Genomic DNA, 27,181 nt, shown 5'->3' with positions numbered 1-27,181 from the left:
CGGGATTCTGGTACCCTCTGCGCAGACGCAGTACGAACCTTTTACTGAGGCCACACTTCCCTAGGCAGCCCCACCCTCTCCGCCTCGTTGCTTTCGCCTGGCGGAGCGCTCCTCAAAATAGTCATTATTGCTGTCTTTCCTGTCTGGAATGGTGGCGTAGACTGGTCATTAAATTTCAGCGAAGCCTTCGCCATTTCATTTGGTGCGGAGGTGGGAAAAAAGGAACGCTTACATAACAACTCCATGCGGACTGCCTGGCGTTGATCTCTGATGAAATTTCTGAGCAGATGTAAATCACACTTTAGAACAGTCCATCATTACACGTCATCTGCTCTTCTCCCGTTTGCCTCTGGAAGGAAGCACAAGCTCCCCACCCCCACCATTAAGCAACAACAGTCGGGCCAGGGATATCTTCGGGCCACATCCAATACCTAGACCATCTCTGACTCAACTCACCTTCATATTGGGGGTTGATCTCGGCTGAGGGCACCGCAATAGAACACCCTTCATAGATGAGTGTCAGGATGCTGTGCCTTCCCATGGAGCATGTCTGACTGAAGACAATGAATTACATCACGCTGGCTGGGTACCCTCGAGCCACACACTTACCCCTTCGGAGGCTCTATTGGGGCATCTATTAAGTCGGAACAATGCCTGCCTGCCTCACCTCTGAGTACTTGCGGTAACCAATAGAGGGAGAGAGTCTTCTGGAGAGTGTCAGGAGGCTCTCTGAATAGTTTCCTTTGGGAATGTGAGGCCCAGGCAAGGCACCAACTCCCACAGTTTGGTGTACATGAACAGCTACACATTTAAGTCAGTTCTTCCAAATGTGTGTTAATCCCCTCCTTTATTCTGGGTCTGGGGTGCATTTCGAGCTGGGCAATGTGATCGCCGAGGGCAGCTATAAAGAGAGGGGGGCATCTTAAAGTGTTAGTACGTAACACAACAGAAACTGGTATAGCCCATGGAACAGTCTCAGCCAACCTTCATGTTGCTACTTTCTAATTGGGTGACGGTGGACAATGCACTCAATCTCTCTGGCAGCGACTGGTCCTGTCTCTTCTCGTTGAATGTTAACAACCAGCCATATTTCTGAAAACAGTTCTAAGGATTCAATGAAATAAAGTCTGCAAGGAGCCTATCATCATGAACACAACCACATCATTTTTATAGCAGTGATGCTAATGGAATATGCACCGGATACGACCTCCTTTTCCTTCTCCCCTGAGGTTCAGAGGGCTAGTGAGGGGGGTTTACAGGGCACCGCAGTCAGGGTCAGTTCACAGTATGGAACAGTCACTGGTCCACAACAACCCCTCTCTTTCCCTCAGGCCTCTCTAGACCTCACCCCCTTGGCCATGTGGGCCTCTGGCCTGTGCCCCTTGGGCCAGGAAGCCCACCTGTGACTCTCCCTCACAGTCTCCAGGATGTGGTCCTCTTGCCTGCTCCACAGCCTGCCTGCATGGTCTCTGGCGCCTCCATCGTCAGGCCCCACCACTTCATATGGTGAGCTTGAACATGCTTCTCTGGAGGTCCTGGGATACTTTCTGAAAGGGTCACATATATTAACATCTTTCTTTGAGCAACTCAGGAAGGAACTGTTATAATCTTCATTTTCCAAATGAGGAAAATGAGACCCTGAGAGATTACATTCATTTCTGAAACTGATTAAACTAAAGAAACAAACAGTCATCAAGTTGATTCTAACTTATAGTGTCCCTTATAGGACTGACCAGTGGGTTTCTAAGACTGTAATTATGGCTGAGGGCAGACAGCCTCGTCTTTCTCCTATGGATCAGGGGGTGGTTTCAAACTGCTGACCTTGTGGTTAGTAGTCCAACAAGTAACCACTATGCCATCAGGGCTCCCTTTTTCTCATTTTATGAAACCATACATCTGAGATGGGTATGATATGCTTCATGCTATATCATGAAGAAAAAGTGAAGAAATCTAAAAAAAAAAGAGTGCATTGTAAACAATGAAGTGTTCATTCCAGAAGCATGTTGTGTGAGTCTGGGTAGACTGGAGAAACAAATCCATGGACACACACATGTGTCTAAGAAAGAGATTTATATACAAGAGCAATTGAACATTGGGAAAACATCCCAACCCAGTCCAGATTAAATCCATAAGTCTGATATTAGCCCATATGTCCAATACCAATCTATAAAGTCCTCTTCAGACGCATGAAACACATGCAATGACGCCGGATGTAGAAGATCACAGTGGGTAGAAAGTTCTTGGATCCAGTGGCATTGGAAACATCTCAACGCTGGCAGGGTTCATTGCATTAGGGTGGATCCATTTGTCTTGTCAGCTATGTCTCCCTGGGTGTGGCAGAGAGAGTCTCTCCTGCCTCTGAGGAGGAAAGTACCAGATTTCCCAGAATTCTCAGGTGGCCATGCCCACAGAAGTCTCATTGGCTAACTCCAGATTGACAGCCTAGATTCCACCCCTACACTCTTAATCCTTACATTGACACCAGATTAGGTGACAACCACATGTTTGGGGACAGGGCATTGACAACCCTTTATAATTCCCTAATAGTTTGAGAGGATTTTCCAACCCTTGACAAAGTCACTTCCAAATGGTTGTTGTTACCGAACCTCAGCCCTGTGAATGGATGATCTTATCACTTATTTTGAAAGTGCCGGTGCCAGGCTTTCCAAAGAGCAAACCATCGCTGGAACACCTGCTGTCTGGCTCCGCCAGGTGTCAGGGAATACCTTCAGCAGATAGCTGAATTCCCCATGGCCCAATTCTGAGCATATGCCATTTCACAATCATATTAGACAATGACAGAGTCTGTTGTCCTATAAATTCATTTAACACCCTTCCTCTGGAGAGCAGATGACTGTATTCTAAAAACAATATTTTCATTCACGTTATGATGGCTTGTAAAAACACACAGTGAATGGGGTTGACAAGGAGGTGTCAGGTAGCATATGATATCCCAGGAGGGTGAACGGATCTAAATTTAGGTGAGCTGCCTCCTTCAGGCTGGCAGTGTCAGAGGCAAGGGGGACCGTGCCTCTTCAGAGGGTGACTCTAGGGAGTGGAGTGAGGAGGCCTGGCTGAATGTGAGCTTCTGGGGTCAATGGAGTGAGGAGGGGCTGCTTCAGAGCGAGTCACCACATGGCATGCAGCCATTGAGAGTGAGAGTGAGAGGGTGGCATTTGTATGAAGCAATGTTTTACGACTGAGAGGAAGGTGTTTTGTTTTTTACCTTAAAACATGCAATCCAGGTGTAATGAGAGTTTGCAAAGGAAGATTATGAAGAGATATTAGTATTCATTCATGGTATCTTCTGTATCTCTTCTTCATTTTTCCATTTTTTGCCTATTTCTCTCCTAATTCTCAATAGCATTTCCCTCTTTCTCATGTATTCTGCTTCCTGTTTCTTTCTTACCCCCAAAGCTCTCTTTTTTCTCAAAGAAACTCTCTGAGCAAAGATGGATGTGCTTTATAATCCACTTCTTGGTTACTTCAGATTCTCTCTTCAGTAGAAGGACACAATCATTTAACTGTTGCCTTTATCCTTTGTAGGCAGCCAATGGTTGCCAGCACTTTGCCTGAGGTCTAGGAAGAGAAATCTGAACGTTGGAAGGAGGTTGCCTCAAGGTCAGAGAGTACAGACAAATGAATAAAGCTAGTGAGATGGGAGCGAGGCACTCGTAGACGTGCCCTTCATGATGTACGTGTCCTTGCTGGGGCTGTTAGGCGCCATCAGGTCTGGTTCAACTCCTTGAAACCCTATGACAAGTGATCAAAACCTTGCCCGCTTCTTTGCCATCCACTTAATTATTTTTCTTTGAGCCCATTGTCACAGCCACTTGTCTGTGTCAGTGTCCCTCTACTGCACCAAACCTGATATGCTTTTCCAGGGACCGATCTCTCCTGAAAATGTGTCCAAAGTCCATGAGATGAAATCTCACCCGTCTCTCTTCTGAGCATTAGGGCTGTACTTCTACTCACACGTTTGTTTGTTCTGTGAAAATCCATAGTGCTCCCTATATTCTCGGCCTATGCCGTAAATGCATCTATTCTTTGGTGACATTCCTCATTCATGGCCCAGCTGTCACATGCATAGGAGATGATTGAAAATGGCCTCACTTGGATGAGGTGCAACTTATCCCTCAAAGTGCTATTTTGGTTCTTCAAGCATTTATTGAGTCCCTGCTCCATGTCAGGGACTGTGCTTGCCCCTCAGGTATGCTATTTATGAAGAAATAACCTGGCCTTGCACTCAATAGGTATTTGGTGAATGGTTGAAAAGAAAGGATCCACTTTGGTTTCCTTGAGACATGTAGAGGAATTTCGTGCATGCAGAAACATGTATAAAAACTTTCCGGGCAGTCTACGGAGTTCAGAATATCTGCAGTGCTGATCATTTGTAAGCTGAGTGTGGGTGAAGGCCAGCAGGCTGCAGAAGAAGACCAAAGAGAACTCTGCAGCTGTACACTGTCTGTACAACCACATGAGGTAGCCCTGGCAGTGTATAGAAGGTGATGGGGAGGATGGAATACACTGTGTGTTTGGTGTCAGGGTTGTTTTTCTCAGGTTCAGGGAAAATAGGGAAAGAAATAGAAATAGACTGTGATGCCACAGTCACTGGGGAATTATTTCTCCAAATTATACCTGTGGACACTTCTGTCCACATGGGAAATGCTGATTCTGCTTCCTCTCCCTTCTCTCTCTCTCTCTCTCTCTCTCTCTCTCTCTCTCTCTCTCTCTCTCTCTCTCTCTCTCTCTCTCTCACACACACACACACACACACACATTTGCTTTTCCAGAGTCTTTGCCTCACTGGTTTACTATGCTAATAAAAATGGATCATAGCCTTCTTGGACTTCAAAGTGACTGAGAATCACTAAAAATCGCTCAGGCTATTTGGGCAAGTCTGTGTGGCATAGTCTGATTTTCCTTTTGATTAGAAGGTGGACTCGTGAAGTGTGAGAGCTGATGAAGGCACCCTACTGCAAAGCTCTCACTTTCTTGGGGCCTAATGACATCGGTGTTCAGAGCACTTGACAGGTCTCAGGGGCACCAACACCAACTCAGGTTCTGAGTCAGAAGCATAGTTGTCAGCATTGCCCTGAGATAGTGATGATGCCGGAAGCATTTCATAGGCTTGATGGTTTCAGCCCACTGGGGATATTGGTCCATGCAGGGTGTTCATTAAATAAAGCTAACAACCATGAACATGAAGCCTTTGACTCTAGATTAATTTTTCTTACATCCTACTCCTTATTATCTGTTGGGGATTTTGCTTGTTTGCTGCTTATGTAACATAGCTATGCAATGCCTGCTCCTCTTGAAAAACAAGTACAACACTCTAATTTTTTCCAGGATCCAAATCCCTCCCCCACTTAAAAAATCACTTAGGAAAACTTGCTTTTTGTGTGTGATCTACATATACAGTCTCTTTGTTGATATGATAGATGAGTTTTTGTGTTTATATTTTTAAAAACTAATTTTAAATGTCTCTGAGAAGGAGAAGAGACATCTTCCCCTTGCTTTGAGCTCATTATGCCTAGTCTGACTCCACTCTGCCTTGCTGGGCTGTCCACTTGTGGTCATTACGTTGCTTTTGGGTTGGCATCAGGTTGATTAATGATCCTATGTATAACAGGACATGATACTGTTACCACAGAGCCATATCACACAGGACTCTGAAACCACACTGATCTCAAGATTTGTCCAGTATGTAACATCTAAACTGACCAAGAAAATGGACTTTCAACTCATTTCCCCATTTAAGTACCTAGGTGAGCTACAGAACTAAATATTTTAAGTTTTTTTGCAGAATTGTTTGCTATTTTATAATATTAGAAAGCAAGATTTAAAAAGGTGGTGCTGAAATGAAGGCACGTGGTCAACAGAGTGGAGTCACTCTAAAAGGTGCATTGCCTTCAGCCAAATGAAAGAGTGGTTTATTTGACAGTGGATTATAAGGCCGTGCTGAGTCACTCTATTAAACAATTCGTTTAAGAATAAGAATGTTTAAAATCATGCAGCTTTTCAAGTCGCACAGCTACAGTTTACATTGCAAACAAAGAGCGTGCTATGTCTCGCCTGACCCTGGTGCACCAACCACCTGTGTTACGTTCTCGCTGTTCATAAGTCTGTGGAGTGAGAGTCCTGCCAATGGCCCCATTGGATCTTTTTAATTATCTTAGTTGCAATGTAATGCATTTATAGATTACTTGACCCATAGTAGGGCCTGTAATACTATCGGCTCTTTGTTATCTAATGCTAACATTCATTTTTGTTAGCATATATGGAGAGGTTTCCTAAGGAAACTACATACGATTGAGCATCTTCGTAGAACAAAGCCATCAACAAAATTTTGAGACATGCTGTTCATAGACCTTGGACAAGAGGCATTGGCAGTGCATGCAGCAGCCTGGAGCTGCCTCTAGAATTCCATTAAGATCATTGAGAGAAATATTGGGACAAGATTGCAGTTTTTGTTTTTTCTTTTAGCACTGAGAAATGTCGCCTAGATCAGCAGTGAACAATGTCCCCGAGACTTTGCAGAGGGGTGAGACTAATTGTCAAAAAATGGCCACAGCCAGAATAGGACCTACTATGCAACAACTTTGCCGGGTGACACATGATTTGGGGCAACATTTGTAGCACTTCTAAATAGTCTTTACTTACAAATAAATAGAACGAAAAGGAAAACCAACATAGAATACTGAATTGACATACGAGATACATGAATGCCATCAGATAAGTGGGGCTGCCTTTTGCATGCAGCCTTGTGACACCACACCTACTTATCCCGTGAAGGACCCCACGTTGTTTAACCTTGAAATCAAAGAGCAGGAAGATGTGCATTGAACACACCATCAAAGCCCCCTCCCTATCCTTCATATAGCAAGAGACCTCGGCTTAGAGTGTATTCTGTCTTATTACCTGCTTTTGCCCTATGTTAATTTTTTAAATAACTTGGGCCACTAGAGGCTAAGCTTCTAATATGAAGGTGAATGTTTATTTAGGGTTTCTGGGGGACCCCAGACTGTGAACCATTATCTTTTATTGAGCTGCATGTAACACATCCTACCAGTCAGTAGTTAGATGACATCACGAAGGCCTGTGTGATCATCACCACAACCAACTTTGGGACCTTTTCTACCTTCTTTTATACATTATAGTTGACTGCCCTCCACCCCCTCCCAACCCATCCCACCAGCCTCTCCTTCTGTGTAGACATTTTATCTGCTTCAAGTTACTCAGTACTAGTTTAGATAGAATTCCTTGCCTGTACAAATTTATCACAAGTCATTATTTAAGGCAGCGGTTCTCAACCTTCCTAATGCCACGACCTTTTCATACAGTTCCTCATGTGGTGGTGACCCTCAACCATAACATTATTGTCGTTGCTACTTCATCACTGTCATTTTGCCACTGTTATGAATTGGGCAACCCCTATGAAAAGATCATTTGACCCTCAAAGGGGTCATGACCCACAGGTGGAGAACCAGTGACTTAAGTAAATATGAAAACTCCACGTTATAGAATAAATGGGTGTGGTATCATAAGCAGGGGGAGAGGGAGAAGGATTCTTTACTCAGTAGGCCACTTATTTGCTGTACTTTTTTAGGCAAACTAACTTTAGAGAGTCAACTTTATGCTTATTAAAATAGAAATACTTTTGATAAGAGATGTTTATCATAGACTTCTGGGGAATGACACCTTTTCAGTTATTGCCTAAGGAAATAGTCAAAGGGAAAAACATAGTCAAAGACGATTTCATGAGAAATCTAGATTCAGATTTCCAAATGAGAAAATGTCCACATCCTTAGGGGAACAGGTAAATGTAAGTGAGAGTGTGGAAGGAGTCCCCTGCTAACCCAAAGGCTGACGGTCGGAGTCTGAGAGGCCCTTTGAGCAGAAAGCCTGGCCATGACCTCCTGAAATGGGCCACTGAACATCTTAGGGAGCTCAATTTCACTCTTAGACACAGGGAGTCCCCAGGAGTCAGTCTCCTCCTCAGCAACTGTCCACCCACACCCACCCGACAATGCACATCCGCACACAGGCGCAGACCCAAATAGCAAACCTGTCAGAGTTCAGCAAACATGTCCGTGTCTCTTCCAACGCTCATTCTCTTAAAAATTAGTGAGTCGCAGACGGAGCCGACTTCCAGTGACTTCAGTTACTCAGAGTACGAGACTGCATGGCGTTGGTAAGTGAAAGTAAGCCTAGGTACTTTGTGAAATTCTTTTCTGCTTAACCTGCCCTGATGACTATGGTAAGAAACTTGGGTCTCCATCCCTCCCTGTGGTAGGGCTGGTGTCAAGAAGAAGTGGGTGTAGATTGAGTGCGGGTTCTATTATCATGCAGTTTGGCTCTGGTTTCCACCGCCCACTCCCCGACTCCCCCCCAAGAGTTAGCTCGGTGTTAAAACCTGTGTGGATAGGGAATTCATTCTGGTTAAAATAGCCTGGGTACTGACAATGTTAAGTGAACTCAGTTTATGCACTCCATCGGAGGCAATTCCTGCTCACATATTTGGAGGCAGTCCTTAAATATTATTTTTTAAGGCTAGGAAGTGTCAACATTTCAACAGTAGGAAAAGCCAGTCTCTTGAGCAATGGGGAAGAGGGTCAGAGTGCTGTTGTGACACTCGCCTGTATGTTTTCATGTCTGAGTAGTCTTAGTTTGAGAAGCCCACACCAGAAGCATTCAGAGGAGCATGTGGGAATGAGTACTCTGAAGAAATTTCTTAAAACTCTGGTGGGTTTTACAGGGAGACACAATCTTATGGTAGGAAAAAATAAAAACAAACAAGCCTGACAATACTATAGTAGGAGTCAGAATATTTGATCCTAGTCTACGTATGTCACGTGAAAGAGCTGGGCAGAATGGTTCTCATCTGTAAAATGAAAACAGGATGTCATTGATAAGAGCTAGGGGAAGCAAAGCAGTTACACATTAAGTCCTGACTGCTCTTATCTGTCTGATATGTCAGGGGTTCCCCTTAAGGTTTCGTTTGTTGAGTAGAATCTGATACCGAAATAAATGTAAAGGCTTCCACCTGGATGCTGTTTCCTAAGATCCCTTCCTTTAAAAAGTCTAGTGTTATCAGTGAATGTAATGAGTAGCAGAGTTATATTCAATTGGATTCTTGTAAATCTAAACCCCTGTTCCTACTTGTGGTGACTCTCTGTATGTCAAAGACTGAGTATGTGTCATAGGGTTTTTAAAAGAGGAGCTAGTCTTAATTATTGTTATTCAGCATAATTTTTATTACTCTGCACATTTTACTTTGATGACTATTTTGTGTCATCCCCATAAATCAACATTTCTTAGCTTGAGTCTGTGAATGATTTTCTGAGAGTCTATGAATTACCTAAACTTTACTCATGTTAAACTTAGCAGATGGGTCATACAAAAAGATGGTCAGAGCCTCTCATCAGAGTCTCAAAAGTTGAATGAAAGCAATTAGAGGGCAAGTGGCCCCCTGCATCACGGGCATCCGAGGAGCTCTCAATAGTGACCGCCCTCTTACAACATGTGGGTAGCCCCCTAAGTGCAGTTATTAGTTTCTCGCTATCTGTATCAAAGAAGAATGAAGAAAACTGAAAACACAGGCCCTAAAGAGCCCAATAACCAATGGATTATGCCAACCTCAACCTCTGTGAAACCAGTGATGCTAGCTGATGCCCGCTACTACTACCAACTACTCTGAGAGGAATCACATTAGAAGGTCTTGGGTAGAGTGAAAGATGTGATGCAAAACTCAAGATCAAATAAATAAATAAATAAAGACCAACCTCACCCTAGACGTTAGTAGAACTGAGACTATGAGCCTTGGTCACCTTTAAGACCTGGAATCAAAGTCTCTCCTCTCTGGCTCAATTTTCAGCCAAAGAATAGACAGGCTTGTAAAATGAAAGTAACACCGGGAGATATATAATTGTTAGAACATTCAACTATATGAGACCAAAGGGTACATTTGTCCAAACCCAAAGTTCAGATGGCAGGAAGTTAGTAACAAAGGCAGTATGGAAATGGGAACTAGGGGAGAAGTGGGATTCATGATGTTACATTGTGATGATTGCAATGAATGGCATTAAACAAAATAGAGATGGGTTATTGAATAGGAAACTGATTTGCCCTGTGAACCTTCATCCAACTCACAATAAAATGTACAAAAGGAAGATTAAAAAACTCACTCAAGTTGACACAGGGGACAAGTTCAAGTCTGGGCTCTACAATGAGAGCAATTCCCAGAGTTCCTCTCACACTGCTTCCGCTTCTCGACATTTCACTGTCCTTATGGAGCTGGGATATTCGGAGAGACAGTCCTGTGGTGATGAGAAACATTTCCCCTCCATCCTAAATGCTCTGGTATTTGGAAGAAGCCAAACTCCATAACGCTGACATTTTTACTACATAGAAACAACAATATATTCTTCAGTTTTTCAGTATTTATTTAACTTAGATTTCTAGATGGCTCCTGGGCCTGGAGATAAGTTTTAGAAATACGTGTTGTAAAGTAATTATTTAGGAAGAACAAGAGTAATGGAAAGCATCAATATTTGACCGTTCAAAAACATCTTGCCCGGAAGGCTCAGGTGATGATTGGGGAAGACGTCTGCCTTCCTGACTGCATGTTCGATTCCAGCTTACAGTGACTGTGTGATTATTAACTTTGTTACACAATAGCAGAGACGACCCGTTTTATAAATTCCAGTTCACAAGCGTAGAATGCAGTGGACGGGAACACTGGTGGGGGCAATGAGAGCCGTGGGATGGAGCACCAGCTCTCAGAGAGCAGCCTGCACACACAGCAGACCAGGGGCTGATCCACAGTCCTTAGTCCTCATAATAGGGACAAGCGGGATCCAGAGACTGTGTCCCCGTGATCCACTTGCGTAGGAAAAACAAGGCTTCTTTCATGGACTTTTTGCTAGCTCAGACACTGAGCACCAAGAAGAAAATGGGGCATGAAAAACAAGGCAAAAAGGACTCATTCTATTAGAATTGGCAGTTGATTTAAGATACTGTAAGAAGGTCCAGTTTTAACACTTGTCCTCTTTTTCCATTTTAGATGCTGCACAACAAACATGTTATGGTCCGCGTTGGAGGAGGATGGGAAACATTTGCAGGGTACCTGTTGAAACATGACCCCTGCCGGATGCTGCAGATCTCCCGTGTGGATGGCAAAACGTCCCCCATCCAAAGCAAATCTCCAACCCTTAAGGACATGAACCCAGATAATTATCTGGTGGTCTCTGCCAACTGCAAGGCCAAGAAAGAGGCTAAATGAAGGTAGCTGGTCATGAGAAGGGGACCCCAGCAATGGCCCTGTCCGCTTCCCCACTAGTCAGTTAAGTTCTTCTGCTCTGAAAAACCCTTTGGGAAAAAGGCATAAGACGAAAATCTCCATCATATTGAAAGATGTTCAAAGAATAGAACTATTTATTTTTAATGCTTCTGTAGACCTATTAAAAGAATTTCTGAACTCGGATTTAAATTAGATAAATTATAGGCAAGTTATTTCTTCTCCACATGGGAATGCAATGTTTAGAATGTAAACAATATTAGGAACACCATTCTAGCTAAAGGTAAAAACGATTAGAAGGAAATATTTAGTACACACAGATAAGTCAACAGAAAGTGCCTGCGTTATGTCTACAGAGCAAAAGCATCCCACTTTCATAATTGCCGAATTAACAAAAAAGATGAGGGGACAATGAGAGTAACAAGGTGTTATTGAAAGTACCTAAGATGACTGAGAATTCACAACAATAATTCTTACTGAGAAGGTCACTTCAGAAAAGTTTACATTTACTTGGAAGATTGCCTTAAAGATTATCTTTTACCTATGACCAAATATCTGTGGTACTTTGGGAAGTTTTCGGTACACCCCTTAGAGGACCACTTGTGAGATTGTTCACACATTCTTAAGCACTTGGAAGGGTTTAGATTCATTTAGTGTAATTCACACATATAAGCTGCCCTACATTTATATTTTGATGGAATAAATTGTACAGTCAAATATTCATTGACTTCATGTTATTTTAAAGCTTTTTCTTAATAAAGTATATCTGTAGTTAATCCTACTTTGCTATGCTATCCAGTAAAGCTGGCTCACTGTAGCTAACGTGGTTACGGACATATATACCCCCTTGTATACCTGGGGAAGGGCTGGTTTGTGCCAATAAACAGCAGAATATTGTCCTCACTGATGTAAGAATGAAAAAGCTAAATTAAGAAATTTGTATCTGTATCTGTAAAAAAGTGTTGCTGTATCACTGATTTAATTGATATCCAATTGACATCAAGACATTTAACTTTCTTCAGAAATAAAGTTAATTTTCAAATGGCAACTTTCCTGGAAAGTGATTGAGCAAATCAAATGAGGAGAGGAATGTAAAATCCCCGGGGAACGTCATGTGTGGTGAAGTGGAGGGGCTCCTGAAAGGGTGGAAGACCCACCAGGAGGTGGATCCATTGACGCAGCAGCTGCCACAATGAGCTCAAGCACAGGGACAACAGTGAGGAGGACTCAGGACAGGGCAGGTTTTCATTCTGTCGTTGTGGCTTTGACAGCAACAACTCCATAGAACCTTGATTAAACCAAAATTTCAAAATGGGAAAACTGTTGTCTCTTACCATATGCTCCACCCAGGTCTAGACACTGCTGAGGGAAGTGTTAGCATCGTGCTGTCCCTTCCCTGGAAAATTCTGTGCTGTGCAATTCACACACCACACCACACAGCGGCGTGGTTTAGCATCCTCAAGGGACTCACGCTGTGCTTTTTGGACATGTTGAGTTTTAAAGATGCTCAAAGGGCCAAGCTCAGGGCTGTAGAATAGGTGAGGTTTTGCTCCTTAACAAAATTCTCAAGGATAAATAAGTGCATTGTTGTGAGGCAGTTTATAATTCCTCAGGCCAACTAGTCTCTTCTAATGCAAACTCCAATTTTCTTAAAACCTCATAAGTACCTCCAATAATAAGCCCCTCATCAGAATTCCCTGAGTCCTTTGATAAAATCTATCAACATTACCTTTTTCAATAATAATTTTAAGAGTCCCCAGAGGCTTCTGGGCTAACCTATCTGCCTCGATTTTAACTGACTCATGATATGCCTCCAAAGGTTTTTTTTTTTAAGTTGTCAAAACAAAACTAAGGCAAGCATGTGACTGAGAGAATTTGTCACCGATTACAGAGATGTGGTCCAGCATGCCTTGGGTAAACCTGTGCATTTGAGGCTGGGAATCTGCTTAGTGGCTGAGTTCATTGACTTACCCTTGTATGGTCACCTAGTTTCTCTTCACTTTGAGCAGGTGGGTGGGCTACTGCTTTATTTTCCTGAGTAGAGGTTCTTGACTTTATCATAAATAGTACCGAATGTGACACTTAAGCCCAAATCCTGTGTGATCGAGTTGATACCAACTCATGGCAACCCTCGGGAAGGCCCCGGCGGTCGCTCTTTATCGAAGCAGACGGCCTCATCTTGCTTCTGGGGGGCAATTGATTGGTTTTCACCACCAGGGCCCCTTTAAAGTGGGACAATGAGCATTAGAAGCACCAACCAAGTTTTTCTTACTGCCGAGTCGATCCCCAATCAGAAAAAGCACCTGCCCAAACCAACCCCACTGCTGTCAGTTCAGTTCTGACTGGGCCACCCTGAAGGACAGACTAGACCTGCCCCCCGGAGGTCCCCAGGGTGGGACATGTTTACAGAAACGGACTGCCATTATCTTTCTTCTGCTGAACTTGTGGGAGCAGCCAGGCGGTTTAGACACCATGCCATGGCAGGGCCTCTCCTAAAAAACATAGCGGGGGTAATTTTCCATTTCCACGTTTTTAAACAGCAGAATCTACCTTTCTTGCTCATGGAATTAAGGGAGATGTTTCTGTCAGCTTGTCACGAGCTGATTTAACTACTGCTTCCTCAGACTGGAGAAGCTTGCAAACAACAGCTTTGCTTAACCACAGAAATTATGTAACAGGCCGTGGAAATTAATTTGAAAAAGGAATTATCTGTAATAACTCCTGAGAAAATAAAACTTAGATCTTTGTTGGAAATTCATGTATCTTGAATCATGGATAATTCTAATAGTTTTTAAAATACATTGAATGATTTGGACTTTATATTACCTAACTAACTTTAACCCTTTCTTCGTACAATGATCCTGATGTTTCATGAACATTTTCACTATGCTTACAAGTTCCTCTTAAATTTGCTTTTAATATGTACTTTATTCATTTAACTCAAAGACATGAGTCTAGCTCTAGTAAAAACATCAATCTTTTCATCTATATTTCCCTTAACAAATTACCACACATGTGAAGACTAAACAACACAAATTTATAACTCTATGTTTCTGGAGAGTCCAATACAGGTCTCACTGGGGGAAAGTCAAGGTGCCAGCAGGCGGCACTCGTTATTGAAGAGGGTGGGAGACTCCACTGTCTCCCCTGTTCCATCTTTGGTTCCTGTCCTCTTCCTCCATCCCCAAAGCCAGCAGCACAGCGTCTCTTTGGTCCTCCTTTCTATTTGACTTTCTGCTTACACCTGTCAAAGGCACTCACTCTGCTTTTGAGGATCTGTGTGATTGAACTGTATCCACCTGGATAACCCAGATCGTTCCCATTTCAGGGTTATGAAGCATCATTCCAAAGGCCCATGGAAGGTAACATTTTCACGGGTTCCTGAGACTAGGATATGTATATTTTGTTCGAGATTTACTCTTTTAAACAAATGCATTGTGGTCTCTTAAAAGTCTCTAAAAAAAAGTCTCTAAATAGGTGGTCAGAATGGATATTAAGTATAGCTTCCAGATTATTAGTGCTGAAGGGAAATATGGAAAAAGGAAATTATATTTCTGTAGTTGGAAATTACCAAATATTAAGAGATTTCACTCAATAATGCCTTAACGTCTTAGGGTAAACAGGCCCGGCAGTAGCTGGGAGTTAGATACTGTCTGCTTATTCTCAGCTAGAGATGAGATCCAAGAAAGAAGAAAGGATAAGGGGTTCTTATTCTAAATTTATGGAGGGTTAGACATTTAAGTAGGTACTTTGAAACATGGTTAGTAAGAGGAAACATCCACAAACAGAAATCCAAATAAGTAAACAGTAAACGCTCCCCGAGAGACCACTGAGCACATGTTGATCTTGGAGCTGGCGAGCTGCAATGCAATCTTTTCCACCCCGTGCCTCCAGGTGGAGGGAGGTGCAGAACTCCACACAGTCCATACATCTCAGCTGGCCGAGCCAGTGCTAGTTAAAGTCTAGTCGATTTCCCCCGGTCCAGGGGTGTTAGGATTCTTAGATTTCCACCTACCACATTTGCAGAGGAAGTATAGGTTTAGACTCCTACGTGTTCTGCATCTGGCAGGCCTATTTCTCATTTAAATCAATGAACGGGAATTCTGCTTTAGAAAACCGGGTTTGACGAGGTAGATGAATCAAATATGCTTTTGATAGGAATCTGTTTCTACTCTTCTTTTAGGACCAGGTACAAAGTTGAATTCTTTGTAACCCTCAGATATGACACCCTAAATGCATCAATTTGCATGTCACTCCTACTTTGTTTTATGCTCTATGCATTTTCTTTTATAAAATGCAACGCTTATTTCTCCACTTCTGCCTGGAATAGGCACCCACTCTGATGGAAGCATATTCAGAATTACTTAGCAACTACAGGCACTAGGCTCTAATAGGAAAAAGGGTAAGCAAAGAGCTTGCACATTTTCAAAAGAAGAGAAAGCTGTAACCACAGCACCCCACATCAACACACATTCCAGTGCTGCTGTGTGTGCTGCAGCACTACTGGACCAGCCAACTGATCAATCCAAGAGGACTAAGCGTCTGATTGTAATGGAAATTGATCATGAGAGCACCAATACGATGAATTAATACGTTATGACGTTATTTTCTGTAGAAGCAGGGGAGGTCTTATGTTCTTGTAAAGACGTACAGCCTTGCGAACCCGTGGGAGCAGTTCCTACTCTGGGGCAGGCATGTTCAGCGTTGACTTGAACATCCTGAGTGGGCAACAGATGCTTTATCCATGAGTGCTTGTTGTAACCATGTTTTAAATATGATTGTGTCAGAATAACATAGTGTTCAGAAAACTGATTTACTCTCTGTGAAAGGAAAAAAAATGTCAAACACTAGCTCTGAAACAAAATAAACTCTTGACAAACAGGAGTCGATGTGAAACATAAATTTATAAGGCCTACAGGAGAAAGAACAGGTTTTTGTGGCCCCACCCCCAAAAATACAAATCACATGGAACAAAACAAAAACAGATAGTCCACCACAAATGTCAAGATGTCTTGTTAAAACGGAGGAAACAAGACCGTTAGCTGCTTAAAATTCTGGGGCTCTACTGGAATACAGTTGGATTACACTGGCTACTTGAATCCATAGCCAGAAGACCAGAAATTGAGGGCAGAATGAAAATAAAGCTAAAGAAAATGAGACAAATGAAGCAGCTGCTTTGACACGGTAACTCACAAGATGAGGTTATAATGAGAATGGAAAGACTTAATTTTGGATCCCAGATTTGAGTTCCTTCTTTAAATCCTCACAGTCCTCAGCTATAATTCCTGATTTTGGATTTCATAAAGTAACAGATAATATACATTTGATTTTAAAAGTTTTAATAGCTTTATTTATATTTTCCACACTATAAAATACATCAATTTTACGATTCAATGATTTTTAAAAATAAATTTGAAGGCGTTGTGCAGCCAGCACAACAATCCAGGTCCCTGATCCTATGTGCATGGATCTCTGCGTCACCTACAGCCCTAAGCAACCACTGAGCTGGGCATCTGTCACTGACAGAAAGATACATGAATTTTACAAATAGAGTCTTTTGCATTTCACTTCTTTCACCTAGCATCCTTTTGGGGCTCACGAATCTTTCAGGAAGGATCAGTCTATTCCTTTTTATTAATGAAGAGTATTTCTTTGGTTTATCCATCCATTAATTAGGTGGTAGACATTTGGATTGCATATAATTTGGGGCTGTTACGACTTATGGGCCCCCAAATATTCATAAGTAAATCATTGGGTTAGAAACTAGTAGCATTTTGGAGTCACACAGAACACTTGTTCACCTAAATTGTCAAACTGTTTTCCACGTTAGCTGTATCATATTTTCATTTCACCAGCAATATATGAGATTCCCCCACTCTCCATTATCTTTGCCAACAACTTGTATTATCAGTCTTCTTGACTGTAGCTCTGGGGAGCAGGGTAGGGTTTGAGGGTGTCTGGAGGGGAAGAGCTGGTATCTGTTTATCTTTTTTGTTTTAATTAGAATTTTCCTTATGATGCTAAGCACTTTCATGTGACAGCTAACCTGTCTTATAATTTCTTTGGAGAAATGTCTACTCACAATTCTTATCCCGGTTTTAACTAGGAGGTTTTACCACTTATATGACTAAGAAGCTTTCAGAAACAGCTTAAATATAGCCAGTTTGCACACAAAACTTATGTGTTCATTTAAGGTAGGCATTGATAATGGCTTTAGTCTACCTCTATGACTAGAGGGAATTAACGCAAAACTCAAAAGTTGTTTTACTGGGAAGTCAAGGATGATGCTGTAAAAATATTCAATAAACTTCAAATGATCATAAAAGTATCCAGATCCAGGGGTTTTGGAAATATCCAAATTTTAGACCATAATGATCAGAATTAGAAGTGATCCCTGTGAGATGAAACATATGTAGAAGTGGGAAAGGGGAATAATACAAAGCCATGTCCTATAAACAACCTAAAACACTAGACTTGTTGAGACACAAACTCTTTTATGCCAAACCACATCCCAGAGTCTCCTGCACATACAAGTGTCATGTGGTCAACAGTGGGTTTCAGAAGAAAAAAAGTCCCAGATATGACATTTACAGCATATCTATTAGTTAAGGGGACCTGGATGTTAAAAGAACACATCTTAATCTCAACACAGATAGGCAGGCATATTTTATGCATCTCCTACTGATTATGTAAAATCATCTTATTCAAATAGAAAAGCGTCAAGATTTACTTTTTATTCTAAGAGTACATCATCATTTTTACTGGAGAAAAAAAGCTAAACTATAAGAAAAGAAACATTCCAAGCTTGTGTCAATCCCCCTGAGTCAGCACATGTAACAGGTGATTTTGTTAAGAAGAAATGGCCAAAGCCAATGTCTACACAGAAAAAAGTATATATTCATACTCACAAAGAGCATACAGACTTATTACAAAATTAGGTGAGGAAAAATATTGAGCTACATATCAAACACAATAGGTGGAACAACAACCTCACATATAGTTGTTTCATAAAACATGCCATTTGACAACAAATGGGTTATGTATTCACATATCACTTCTGTTCTGTTTTAGCCATATTAGTCACTTAATGATTAGAATTAGAAAACAGAAACTATTTAGTATCATAACTATATATATATACATATACACTCATTTTGACACTTCAGCCTTATTTTCATAATTTGATTCAGATATTTGGGTTGACTTACAAAACATTAAACTTTTTCCCCTATCTAAATTAGGGGAAACTGGCTATCAGATAAGTATTTTCGTAAGAGATTAGTAACTTGATGAGTGGAATGACTGTGTGTATAGTTTTTCCTTTTTCTTTCTAGTAGCAATTACTCATTTCTTACCAGGAATCATATGCCGTCCTTTCCCTCCTCTGCCTAAAAGTGCCTCTAACCCACATGCGGTGTCCAGCTCCTAGCCTCTGCACCCCACGTGGTTCTGGGGAAAGTTGATCACACTCAGGGAGGCAGTCCTGGATTAGGTGGAGCTGCGTATCTCAGTGCCCAGAAAGTCACCAACCAGCAAATCACTCGCAGATAAGCACAGTGTTTGAGGATACTGTGGCTAGAGCTGAGTGTTATTCCCTGGGTGTAAACTCTTAGTACTGTTCTCTAAGAAACAGGAGGCTCATAGGATCATTCCTCCTGTAGGAGAAAGAGCATGCCTGTGTTTTCAAGGACATAACAAACAAGCTTCTTTTCCCCCTCTATTCTCCTTCATCCCAAAGAGATGCCACTGGCCATTGTCATTGTTAGGTGCCCTCCAGGTGGCTCTGGCTCCCAGCAACCCTGTGCATGACATGACAGATCCCAACATCACTCAGGCCTGCGCCATCTTCACAACTCTGGCGCTTTCCCCGGGCTTACCGCACCAGCAGTCCAAGTTCTAATGCCTGAGGTGTGATGAACATGAAATTGTTATTACACTACAAGAGTGCAAAGATGAAATGCTCGGGTTCTAAATTCAGTTCACGGTTGTCGATGCTCCTTTTTCCTTTCAACCTTGGAAAAAGCAGCCCACTTCACAGCTAAAAATGTTTGTTTCAAAATACAAGGAGTTCAGTATTCTTATGAACAACAATACCACTGGTCTTCTAACAGGATGAAGAAAACTGAGCCGGTCTTGCATAGAGAGTTATATAATATTTCATGCCATAATAGAAAAGGTATTATTTTCATGGGGTGAAAAGACTAATGATTTAAAATTAACATATACAATACAAGCATACTGTAATATAACACGTCTCATGGGAAGGATGGTAAGATTGTGGCTCAGTTTCCTTTCTGCAAATTACCTGATCTGTTTAATTTAATCACCCTTTTAGAATATGCATACTCTAAGATTCATTATGTGGTCATGGGATTCCAAAAGTTAGCAAGCATAGTACTCAAAAGAAACAGCAAGGATTATATTGGCTTATTATCTCTCTCTACATAGACATCTAAAATGTCACAAAACAATATTATAAAACTTACATCTTGAATGAATAAAAATCTTCAAAGTTTATAAATAACACAGCATACAGAATTACCTTGTTACATTTTATGTTGAAAATAGACCTTTCTCTCATATACTTGCATTTTCCTTTTCAATTTCACATGTGTATAAATTCTATAATCATTCCTTAATAAATACAAAAGAATAAAAATGCTTATAGAGTCAGGATATATATTCCAAATACTTAATAACCCACCTCAAATCACAGTCTAACTTACTCAATTATGAGCAACATTTCAATAAAACTGGATCTGTTAGGATTATACAACCAATAGTGCATCATTGCCCTCTGATGGCAGTCCCAGACAAAACCCAGTCAAACACCGTGCTAGCGGGCCATTTCCACTCTGGGCCAGAGTCCAACTGCTCCTAGGATTTCCAAGACGAGAATCTTTATGAAACAGGCTACCGCACCTTTCCCCCAGAGGGGCTGGGGCTTTGAACACGGACCTTTTGGTTAGGAGCAGAGTGCTTAATCTCTGTACAGCCACAGTTCCTTCTGATGGTACTACTAACATAATTTTAAAGTCTAGAAGAAAAAGAACACCAACCCAGAAACAAAACAAAAACACTTTAGTGTCATGAGATGCCCCGGTAGCACAAAGGTTCAATGCTTAGCTGCAGATTGCTAGGTTGGTGGTTCCAACCCACCCACCAGCCATGCTGAGAGAAAGATGTGGCAGTCTGCTTCCAAAGAAATGTACAGCCTTGGAAGCCAGGTGGAGGAGAGGTCTACTGTGTCCCTAGAGTGCTATGAGTTGGAATCAACTCAACAGAAGTGGATTTGGTTTGGGATAGTATAATATAAAATACAATTTGTTTATTTAATAAGCTGTAGAAAAAATTAGATGAAATTTGATGTTTACAAATATTCATTCATTAATAAATTTTACAATGTTCCTTCATATAAGCCCTTAAAATGAACTTTCAAGATTTCAGTTTAAAGGCACAAAATTCCAAGTTTACGCAAGAATCTTTAAATAGAGGCAGTCCCTGGGTTATGGATGAGATCTGTTCCATGTCTTTAATTAGAATTTGTCAGTAAGTCAAAATAGGAATAGACAGTTCTTATATTTAGCCTAACTTTAGTTTCAGAAAATGCTTGAAGCCTGCTCAATGACTGAAGAGCTTCCCATGCTGCCAGAGAAGGTGACTGCAAAGAAAGGTTGCTGGGGGTCGGGCTGGTTCAGGATAGTCTAAGTGAGGGCAGATTTGTAAAGCATTTAAGGACAGGTAGTTGTCTGTAAACCAGGCTTTCACAACCAGAGGATTGCTGAATAACATAATCAAAACAGGAATAAGGTTAAGCAGCAGAGTTATAAAGAACTAGGTTATTTGGGGTAGGGAACACAATTTCAAATGTTAATATCAAGGACATATGGAGAATTTTTACATACAGATGCAGATATACTTCCTACTCAGCATCACGCTTTAACTGCTGAAAAATGGTAACCTATCTGCTTAGAGCCAGTGCAGACAAGCAGATGCAGGGAAAGTAGCACTTAATGAAAGTTCTGTTCATTTCCTAAGTTTCAAACTCAGAAGTATTTGCAGTATTTTCTATATAAAATTAGTACTGCATTAAGGGCAATAATGTTATAAACACTTAATCTTCATTTATTCAAAGAGAAGAAATTAAGAAGATCCACTTGATTGAAGATAGCAACGTCATTGGTAGTTGACTCCTCCACCCCTGTTAGCTTTATGAAACAGTCCACTGGAAGATACGAAAACATACCGAGAAAGTCTGCTTTACTCACTGTCATGTAACACCTTTCCAATGTACAAACAAGTGAAAAAAAGAACACACAGTAAGTGAAATAAAAAAATTATTCAACTGAAAACTGCTCTCCCTTACAGCTGAAAGTCTGGAGTAAAATACATGAATGCTTAAAAATGAAGGGAAATGGAGCTAAAACCTGAGGTGATCAAAGGGTAATGAGATCCTGGTAGCCAGAAAAGTGTAATCAATGAAGCAATAAAGTGAGTCACCCACCCTACCACCAGAAAAGACCAGAACAGCAATAAAACCACAAAAATCATGGATTGGCATTGGAGGCAAACAGAATAGAACATAGTAACATAGCCTGAGTGGAGAAATGTTTCCTGTGCCGTTCTGTGTGGCCATGTTAATTATAATGTGATAGCAGGGCATGGAAGACCCGAATATATTCCACAGTCTCCCAAGGACTGCTTTCCAAGTACATCTAAGGGATAAGATTGGGTGCTATGTACACTTTGAAGTCTCTGCATAGTGTAAATGGTGAATAAGCTCGGCTGTTAAGTCAAAGGTTGGCGGTTCAAGTCTACTTAAGAGCACCACAGAAGAAAGGTCAGGTTATCCATTTCTGGAAAAGTGTTCTCACACACCAAAAGGGGCACCATAAATTAGTGTCAACCTGAAAATAATTGGTAAAAATATAACCTAAACATACAAGTTTGGTTTGAAAAATTAAGGATTAAACCACGTAAGCGTCCTTTTCTTTATAAAGAGAAAGACGTGGCAGTCTGCTTCCACGCAGACATACAGCCATGGAAATGCTATGGGCTGTTGGACTCTGTCTTCATTGAGAGTCGCTATGAATGGAAATCAACTCCACTGCAGTGGGTTTGGTTTGGGGTCTGCAAAACATAATTTGTTAGTTTTGTAAGCTATAGAAATAGAAAATAAACTTGACTTTGAACAGAAAACAAAGCTGATGGGAAAACAGCGTAGCAGGTTAAAAAACACTGCTAAATGAGATACTGTCACGTTAATTATAAATGAAACAAATCTACTGTACCTTTCACAAGTATATTTAGGAAATGTACTTCTTTTAAATATATATCACCCCAATTTTCATATTATCTTAAATCGATTATATCTGAATATCTTAATGCCTGAATGATTACTCTCCTGGGATTTGACAGGTACTATGAAGCCATTGCAGCCCTGCTCGTCCCTGACTTGCCCATTGGCAGAGCTTGACTTAACCTGCCTGACCTTCCGTCCGCAGTGCCGCATGAGGTGGCTGCTCCCAGAGCAGCACATCTGTGCACACTACCGTCCTTCTCAAAACTGACTGGACTCTGCTAATGAACAACAGTGGAAGGTCAAAGATCGCAAACTTGAATGAAAAACCTTAGGTTATGAAAGGGGAATTCACAAGAAAATTCCATTCAGTAAGATTGATAGATGAAATCTAGAAATGACATCAGTCTTAATGGCACTACATTTGGGGTACTTTTGAATTTCTTCTTTAGGCATTTCCTTATTGTTTGAATTTGCCTCTCAAGTCTTAGGATAATCAGAAAAACAGATCATTGTACTTTGGGGGGACAAAAGGGGAAATTGATTACAATAAATGTTAAACATAAGCATTCCTTTCCATCTATAGTATCTGTCTTCCAAAATTGATTTTAAATTTGTGGACAATTCACTTAGAAATAAATTAATAGATGGATTTTTAAAGATGCCAATTACTTACTCTAAGTCCACCTTCTGTTTGGGGCCCAGTGGAAGCGATTTGTTTTTCTAGTTTCTCCTTTTTCCTTCTCTTTTCTTCTACGGAGTGAACATCCAAAATCCCCCGAGATGCAGCCTTTAAAATTTTTGTAAGCATATTAAAACAAGCAACAATAACTTGTCCAAAACATAGGTTTCCAAACTTATTTTGCTCACGTCCCCTTTTGAAATTACTCAGTGCCTCTGTGCAAAGAAAACTTGCATACCAGAGCCCATACCCAGGATAAAGTGCAATATCTGCTTTTGCAGTGCCCCAGATCCTTCCAATGCCCTCTAGGGGTCATATTGTCCACCTGGGAAATAGGGAAAAAGTGTTTTTATTTTTGCTTCTTGTTGTTTGGGGCCTGTTTGGGGTAACTGAAATAGATCTGTAATAGCCTTACATAAAACAAAAATATATGGTCATTTCTTCATTGGGTATTCTGCAACCATACAAAACTTCCCCCTAATCTAACTTAACATATGTCAGTGGAAACACTATATAGTCACTTTATCCCAAGCGAGAATGTTAGTAACAGGGCATATCATCTTAAAACAAACAAACAAACAAACAACAACTATACATTTTCATACTCTAGATGCTGTAAATATAACAATGTGATTTATAATAACATGAAAAATGCTTCTAATATGCTAGAAATAGGGACTGGAAGGGAATTAAAAAAAACAATGATCTAACTTGGCAAATGCTATTTTTACTCTTACCTCCCTCTGTCTTCTCTCGGCAGCTTCTGCGAGTTTTGCTCTTTTCTCTTCCTAAGGAAAATGTGGAACATGTTTGTGAAGAAAACCAAACATTGTCATGGATAAACACTATACTTATGTTTTATAGATAATTCAAGGGTTTACAAAGATATTTAGTATAGATCCAATACATCCTACTAATAATGCTGTTTATAAGAGTAGGGTATGAAAAAAAACAGTTGACCAATAAAATCCATTCTTTAAAAAACAGATTACAAACTAGACAGGAGGATATATCAAAGAAACACTTCTTTAACAATAAAAAGTTAAAGACTACTGTTTTCAGGAACGACTCGAAAATGAGTTGGATTAATTTCATTATATGGATTGGGAAGGATTTGAGTAAAATTTTGAGGGCTAGTATTCCAAATTGGGAAGCAATATTATTTTCCTATAGATTATAGTATATATAATTTTAAAGGCATAAAACAGAAAGCATTCTCTTAGGGGACCGGGACTTAATCCCCGCATCATCCACACCCCAAACCTACACCTAATCATGAACTGGAAACATTTTAATGAGCACCTACTAGAATTTAGGAATTTTTCTAGGAGCTGAGCAGACAGAAGAAAACAAAAATATACAGATAAATGTATCCACCCCTATGGGATTTGCAATCCAAATGAGACTCCACAGACAGCTATCTATAATCAATGAGTACGTTTGTCAGGTGAGGGTAAATGCTTTGGGGAAGCGCCCATAAAGAATAGGAGGGATAAGAAGGAGAATGGGTGGTTAGTATGCCATACTGTAGAGGGGGAAGGCAGATTTCTTTTATTTAGAATGGTCTCAAAAACCTTCATAGAGAAAGTGACACCCAAACAGTTTTCCAAGAAGGCAAAGTAGGCAATGTCAGAGGGGAGTGGCAAATAAAAACAAAAGCAAGGTCACTGTGGAGGGGGCAATTCTGACTCACTGCCAACCTGTAGGGGCAGAGGAAAACTGCTTTTGGGTTTCTGGGACCAGACCCTTTCAGGAATAGAAAGCCTCATCTTTTTCCCAGGGAGTAGTTGATGGGCTTGAAATAGGGACCTTACACGTATAACCAGGCTCCAGGGGTATGTGTGTGTGTGTTCAATACATGCAGGCAGAACAGTAGTTTAAAATGGAAAACCAAGCAGTGACAACAAAGCAAACTTTCTCTATCGCCTCACGTACTTTGAACACGTTCTCTGGAGAGCCCAGTCCCTGGAAGACATCGTGCTTGTAATGTGGAAGGGCAGCAAAAAGCAAAAGGCCCTGGACGAGATGCATGGATACAGCGGCTGCAACCATGAACTCAACTGAGCAGAACGATTGAGGATGGGGCAGGACGGGGCTGTGCTTCCTTCTGTTGTGCACAGAGTCGCTACGCTTCTGAAACCATAGCTGACCCGAACATGGTCATCATCATCAAAGGGCCAAAAGAGCGCCAACGCACTTCCCTAAAGATCTCGTTTCGTCTTTTTATGTTTAGCTGGACAGGGATGAAATGAGACATTCAGGTGAACTACTTCTCTATTCCCAGGAAGAAGTACGGATGTACAGATATTGTTAAAAAGAGAAGCTAAAGAAAACATTGTGTCTAACAAGCAGGATTAAATTTTAATTTCAGACAAACAACGGATACTTTTATAAGTATGTTTCAAGTATTTCATAAGATAGTCCTGTTTTATTTGCAATTCAAACTTAATCGGCGCTCCTGATTTTTGTTAAACCTGACCACCCCTTACAAACTCTTTTTCAACTGAGGACATGAGAAACAGAAATGCTAAGGGGGATGCACACTGATCAATAAAATATCCTGTCCAGCCCCGGGCGATCAGCGAGTTCGGGGAGCACCTTCTTTGAACAGCTGGTACAGACACAGGAAGACGCACATCGCCCGCAGCTCGGGGTTCGCGGAGAGGGGGTTCCGTCGCCCCTAGCAGCGCACCCCATGGGGCCCAGGCCGGCCGCGCCCCGCACTTGCTGCGTAAGCGTGAGAACTAGGAACGAAGGCGCTTGGCCGCGTCAGTAAAGGGTGAAAGGACCCCCGTGGGGCACGTTGTGTGTCCCCAGTGACAAGTCCCGCTGGCAGGACCCCAGTAAGCCCCGGGGCGCGCCCACACGCAGCGCCCCCGTCTCTGCCGCCGGAGCCACCGCGGCCAGCGGCCAGTGCCGGCGCCCGTCGTTCCGGCCTCGGGCGCGCCCCGCCGGGTGACAGGTGCGCGCGCGAGGCCGCGGCGCCGCCACCTTACTCACCGGGTCCGGCGAGGCCGGGGCAGACTCCCCAGGGCAGGGAAAACACAGCCCCATGAGCTCAGCGGCTGGGGGGCTCCTCCCGGGTCCGCCTCACGCCAGGCGGTGCGGACTGCTAGGTCACACTGGCGTCTCGGCTACCGGGCGCGCGCCCCGCCCCCATCGCTGCCCCGCCGCTCGGCGCGGCTCCGCCCCCTGCGGCAACGCCCCGCCCCCTCTTTCTGCGGCGCGGCCGGCTCCCTAAGACAACGCCCACCTCACCTCTCCTGACTCCGCCCCTTCCGGCAGGGCCCATTCAAAGCCCGAGGCCCCGCCCCACCCAGCTACCATTGGCTCCAACCGAACGCGGCTGGGCGGGGCACCCGGAAGGAATAGCCTACCACAGAGACGGGAAATCTGTGGTTCCCCAAGTTGTCCTGACGCCCTCGCCTTCAATCAAGAAGGAACGACTGTTGGTAGAGTCTGGAAACTGTGACCTTCAGGAGTTTAAAGCTTTCGTGAACAGTTGGTGTCAGCACTGCTTCTTGCCTTTTTAGAGATCCAGTCAGTATTCTTCCATTTTAAAGGGCCGAGCATGGGAATCTTACCACTTAAAAAAATCCAACATAGTACTGTATGTGTTGAGATTTCCATTAGTTTTGATATTCGAAAGTTATTTATCTCTTGTTCTGGTTTAACTGTGCTCTACCCACCCCAAACGTATATTATAAAATCTAACCCCGGTTCTACTGAGGTACGCCCTCCGCTGCTTAGTAAGGATTTCGAAACTCACCGTTCATTGTGGGAGAAAGATGAGGCTTTCCTCTCAGATAGACTTACAGCCTTGGACACCCAAAGAGGGTACAATCCGTGTCCCACAGGGTTGTGATGAGTCAGAGCTGACCAGATGACAGAGAGTTTGGTC

The 27,181-nt window shown here is 42.1% G+C and overlaps 2 protein-coding genes across 3 annotated transcripts in view; one reads left to right on the top strand and one right to left on the bottom strand.

Annotated features, from left to right (window-relative positions):
* GAS2 (growth arrest specific 2) overlaps positions 1–11,284 on the top strand; it is a 132,522-nt gene extending 121,238 nt beyond the window's left edge. For both annotated transcript variants that reach the window (XM_075548403.1, XM_075548402.1), the window contains one exon: positions 11,066–11,284. In XM_075548403.1, coding sequence (XP_075404518.1) covers positions 11,066–11,284 — 219 coding nt within the window. The remainder of the gene's footprint in view (positions 1–11,065) is intronic.
* A 4,952-nt stretch (positions 11,285–16,236) lies between these two features.
* On the bottom strand, positions 16,237–26,430 carry SVIP (small VCP interacting protein). The gene is made up of 4 exons (XM_075545967.1): positions 26,281–26,430; positions 24,018–24,068; positions 23,275–23,388; positions 16,237–21,524 (listed from the first exon to the last, which is right to left on the bottom strand). Exons 1-4 carry the CDS (start codon positions 26,332–26,334, stop codon positions 21,510–21,512), a joined length of 234 nt encoding a protein of 77 aa, XP_075402082.1. The 5' UTR covers positions 26,335–26,430; the 3' UTR covers positions 16,237–21,509.
* Between the last annotated feature and the right edge of the window lie 751 nt (positions 26,431–27,181).

Source organism: Tenrec ecaudatus, chromosome 4 (genome assembly GCF_050624435.1).
Source record: "Tenrec ecaudatus isolate mTenEca1 chromosome 4, mTenEca1.hap1, whole genome shotgun sequence".
NCBI classification, from domain to species: Eukaryota; Metazoa; Chordata; class Mammalia; order Afrosoricida; family Tenrecidae; genus Tenrec; species Tenrec ecaudatus.
This window is presented reverse-complemented; position numbering and strand designations above follow the sequence as displayed.

Bases quoted from the DNA above. Each gene is read 5' to 3' on its own strand.
- SVIP (XM_075545967.1), bottom strand. From the start codon at position 26,334: ATGGGGCTGTGTTTTCCCTGCCCTGGGGAGTCTGCCCCGGCCTCGCCG. The intron at 24,069-26,280 runs GTGAGTAAGGTG...CATTTTCCTTAG, and splicing joins CCCCGGCCTCGCCGGACCCG to GAAGAGAAAAGAGCAAAACT. The intron at 23,389-24,017 runs GTAAGAGTAAAA...AAAATTTTAAAG, and splicing joins CCGAGAGAAGACAGAGGGAG to GCTGCATCTCGGGGGATTTT.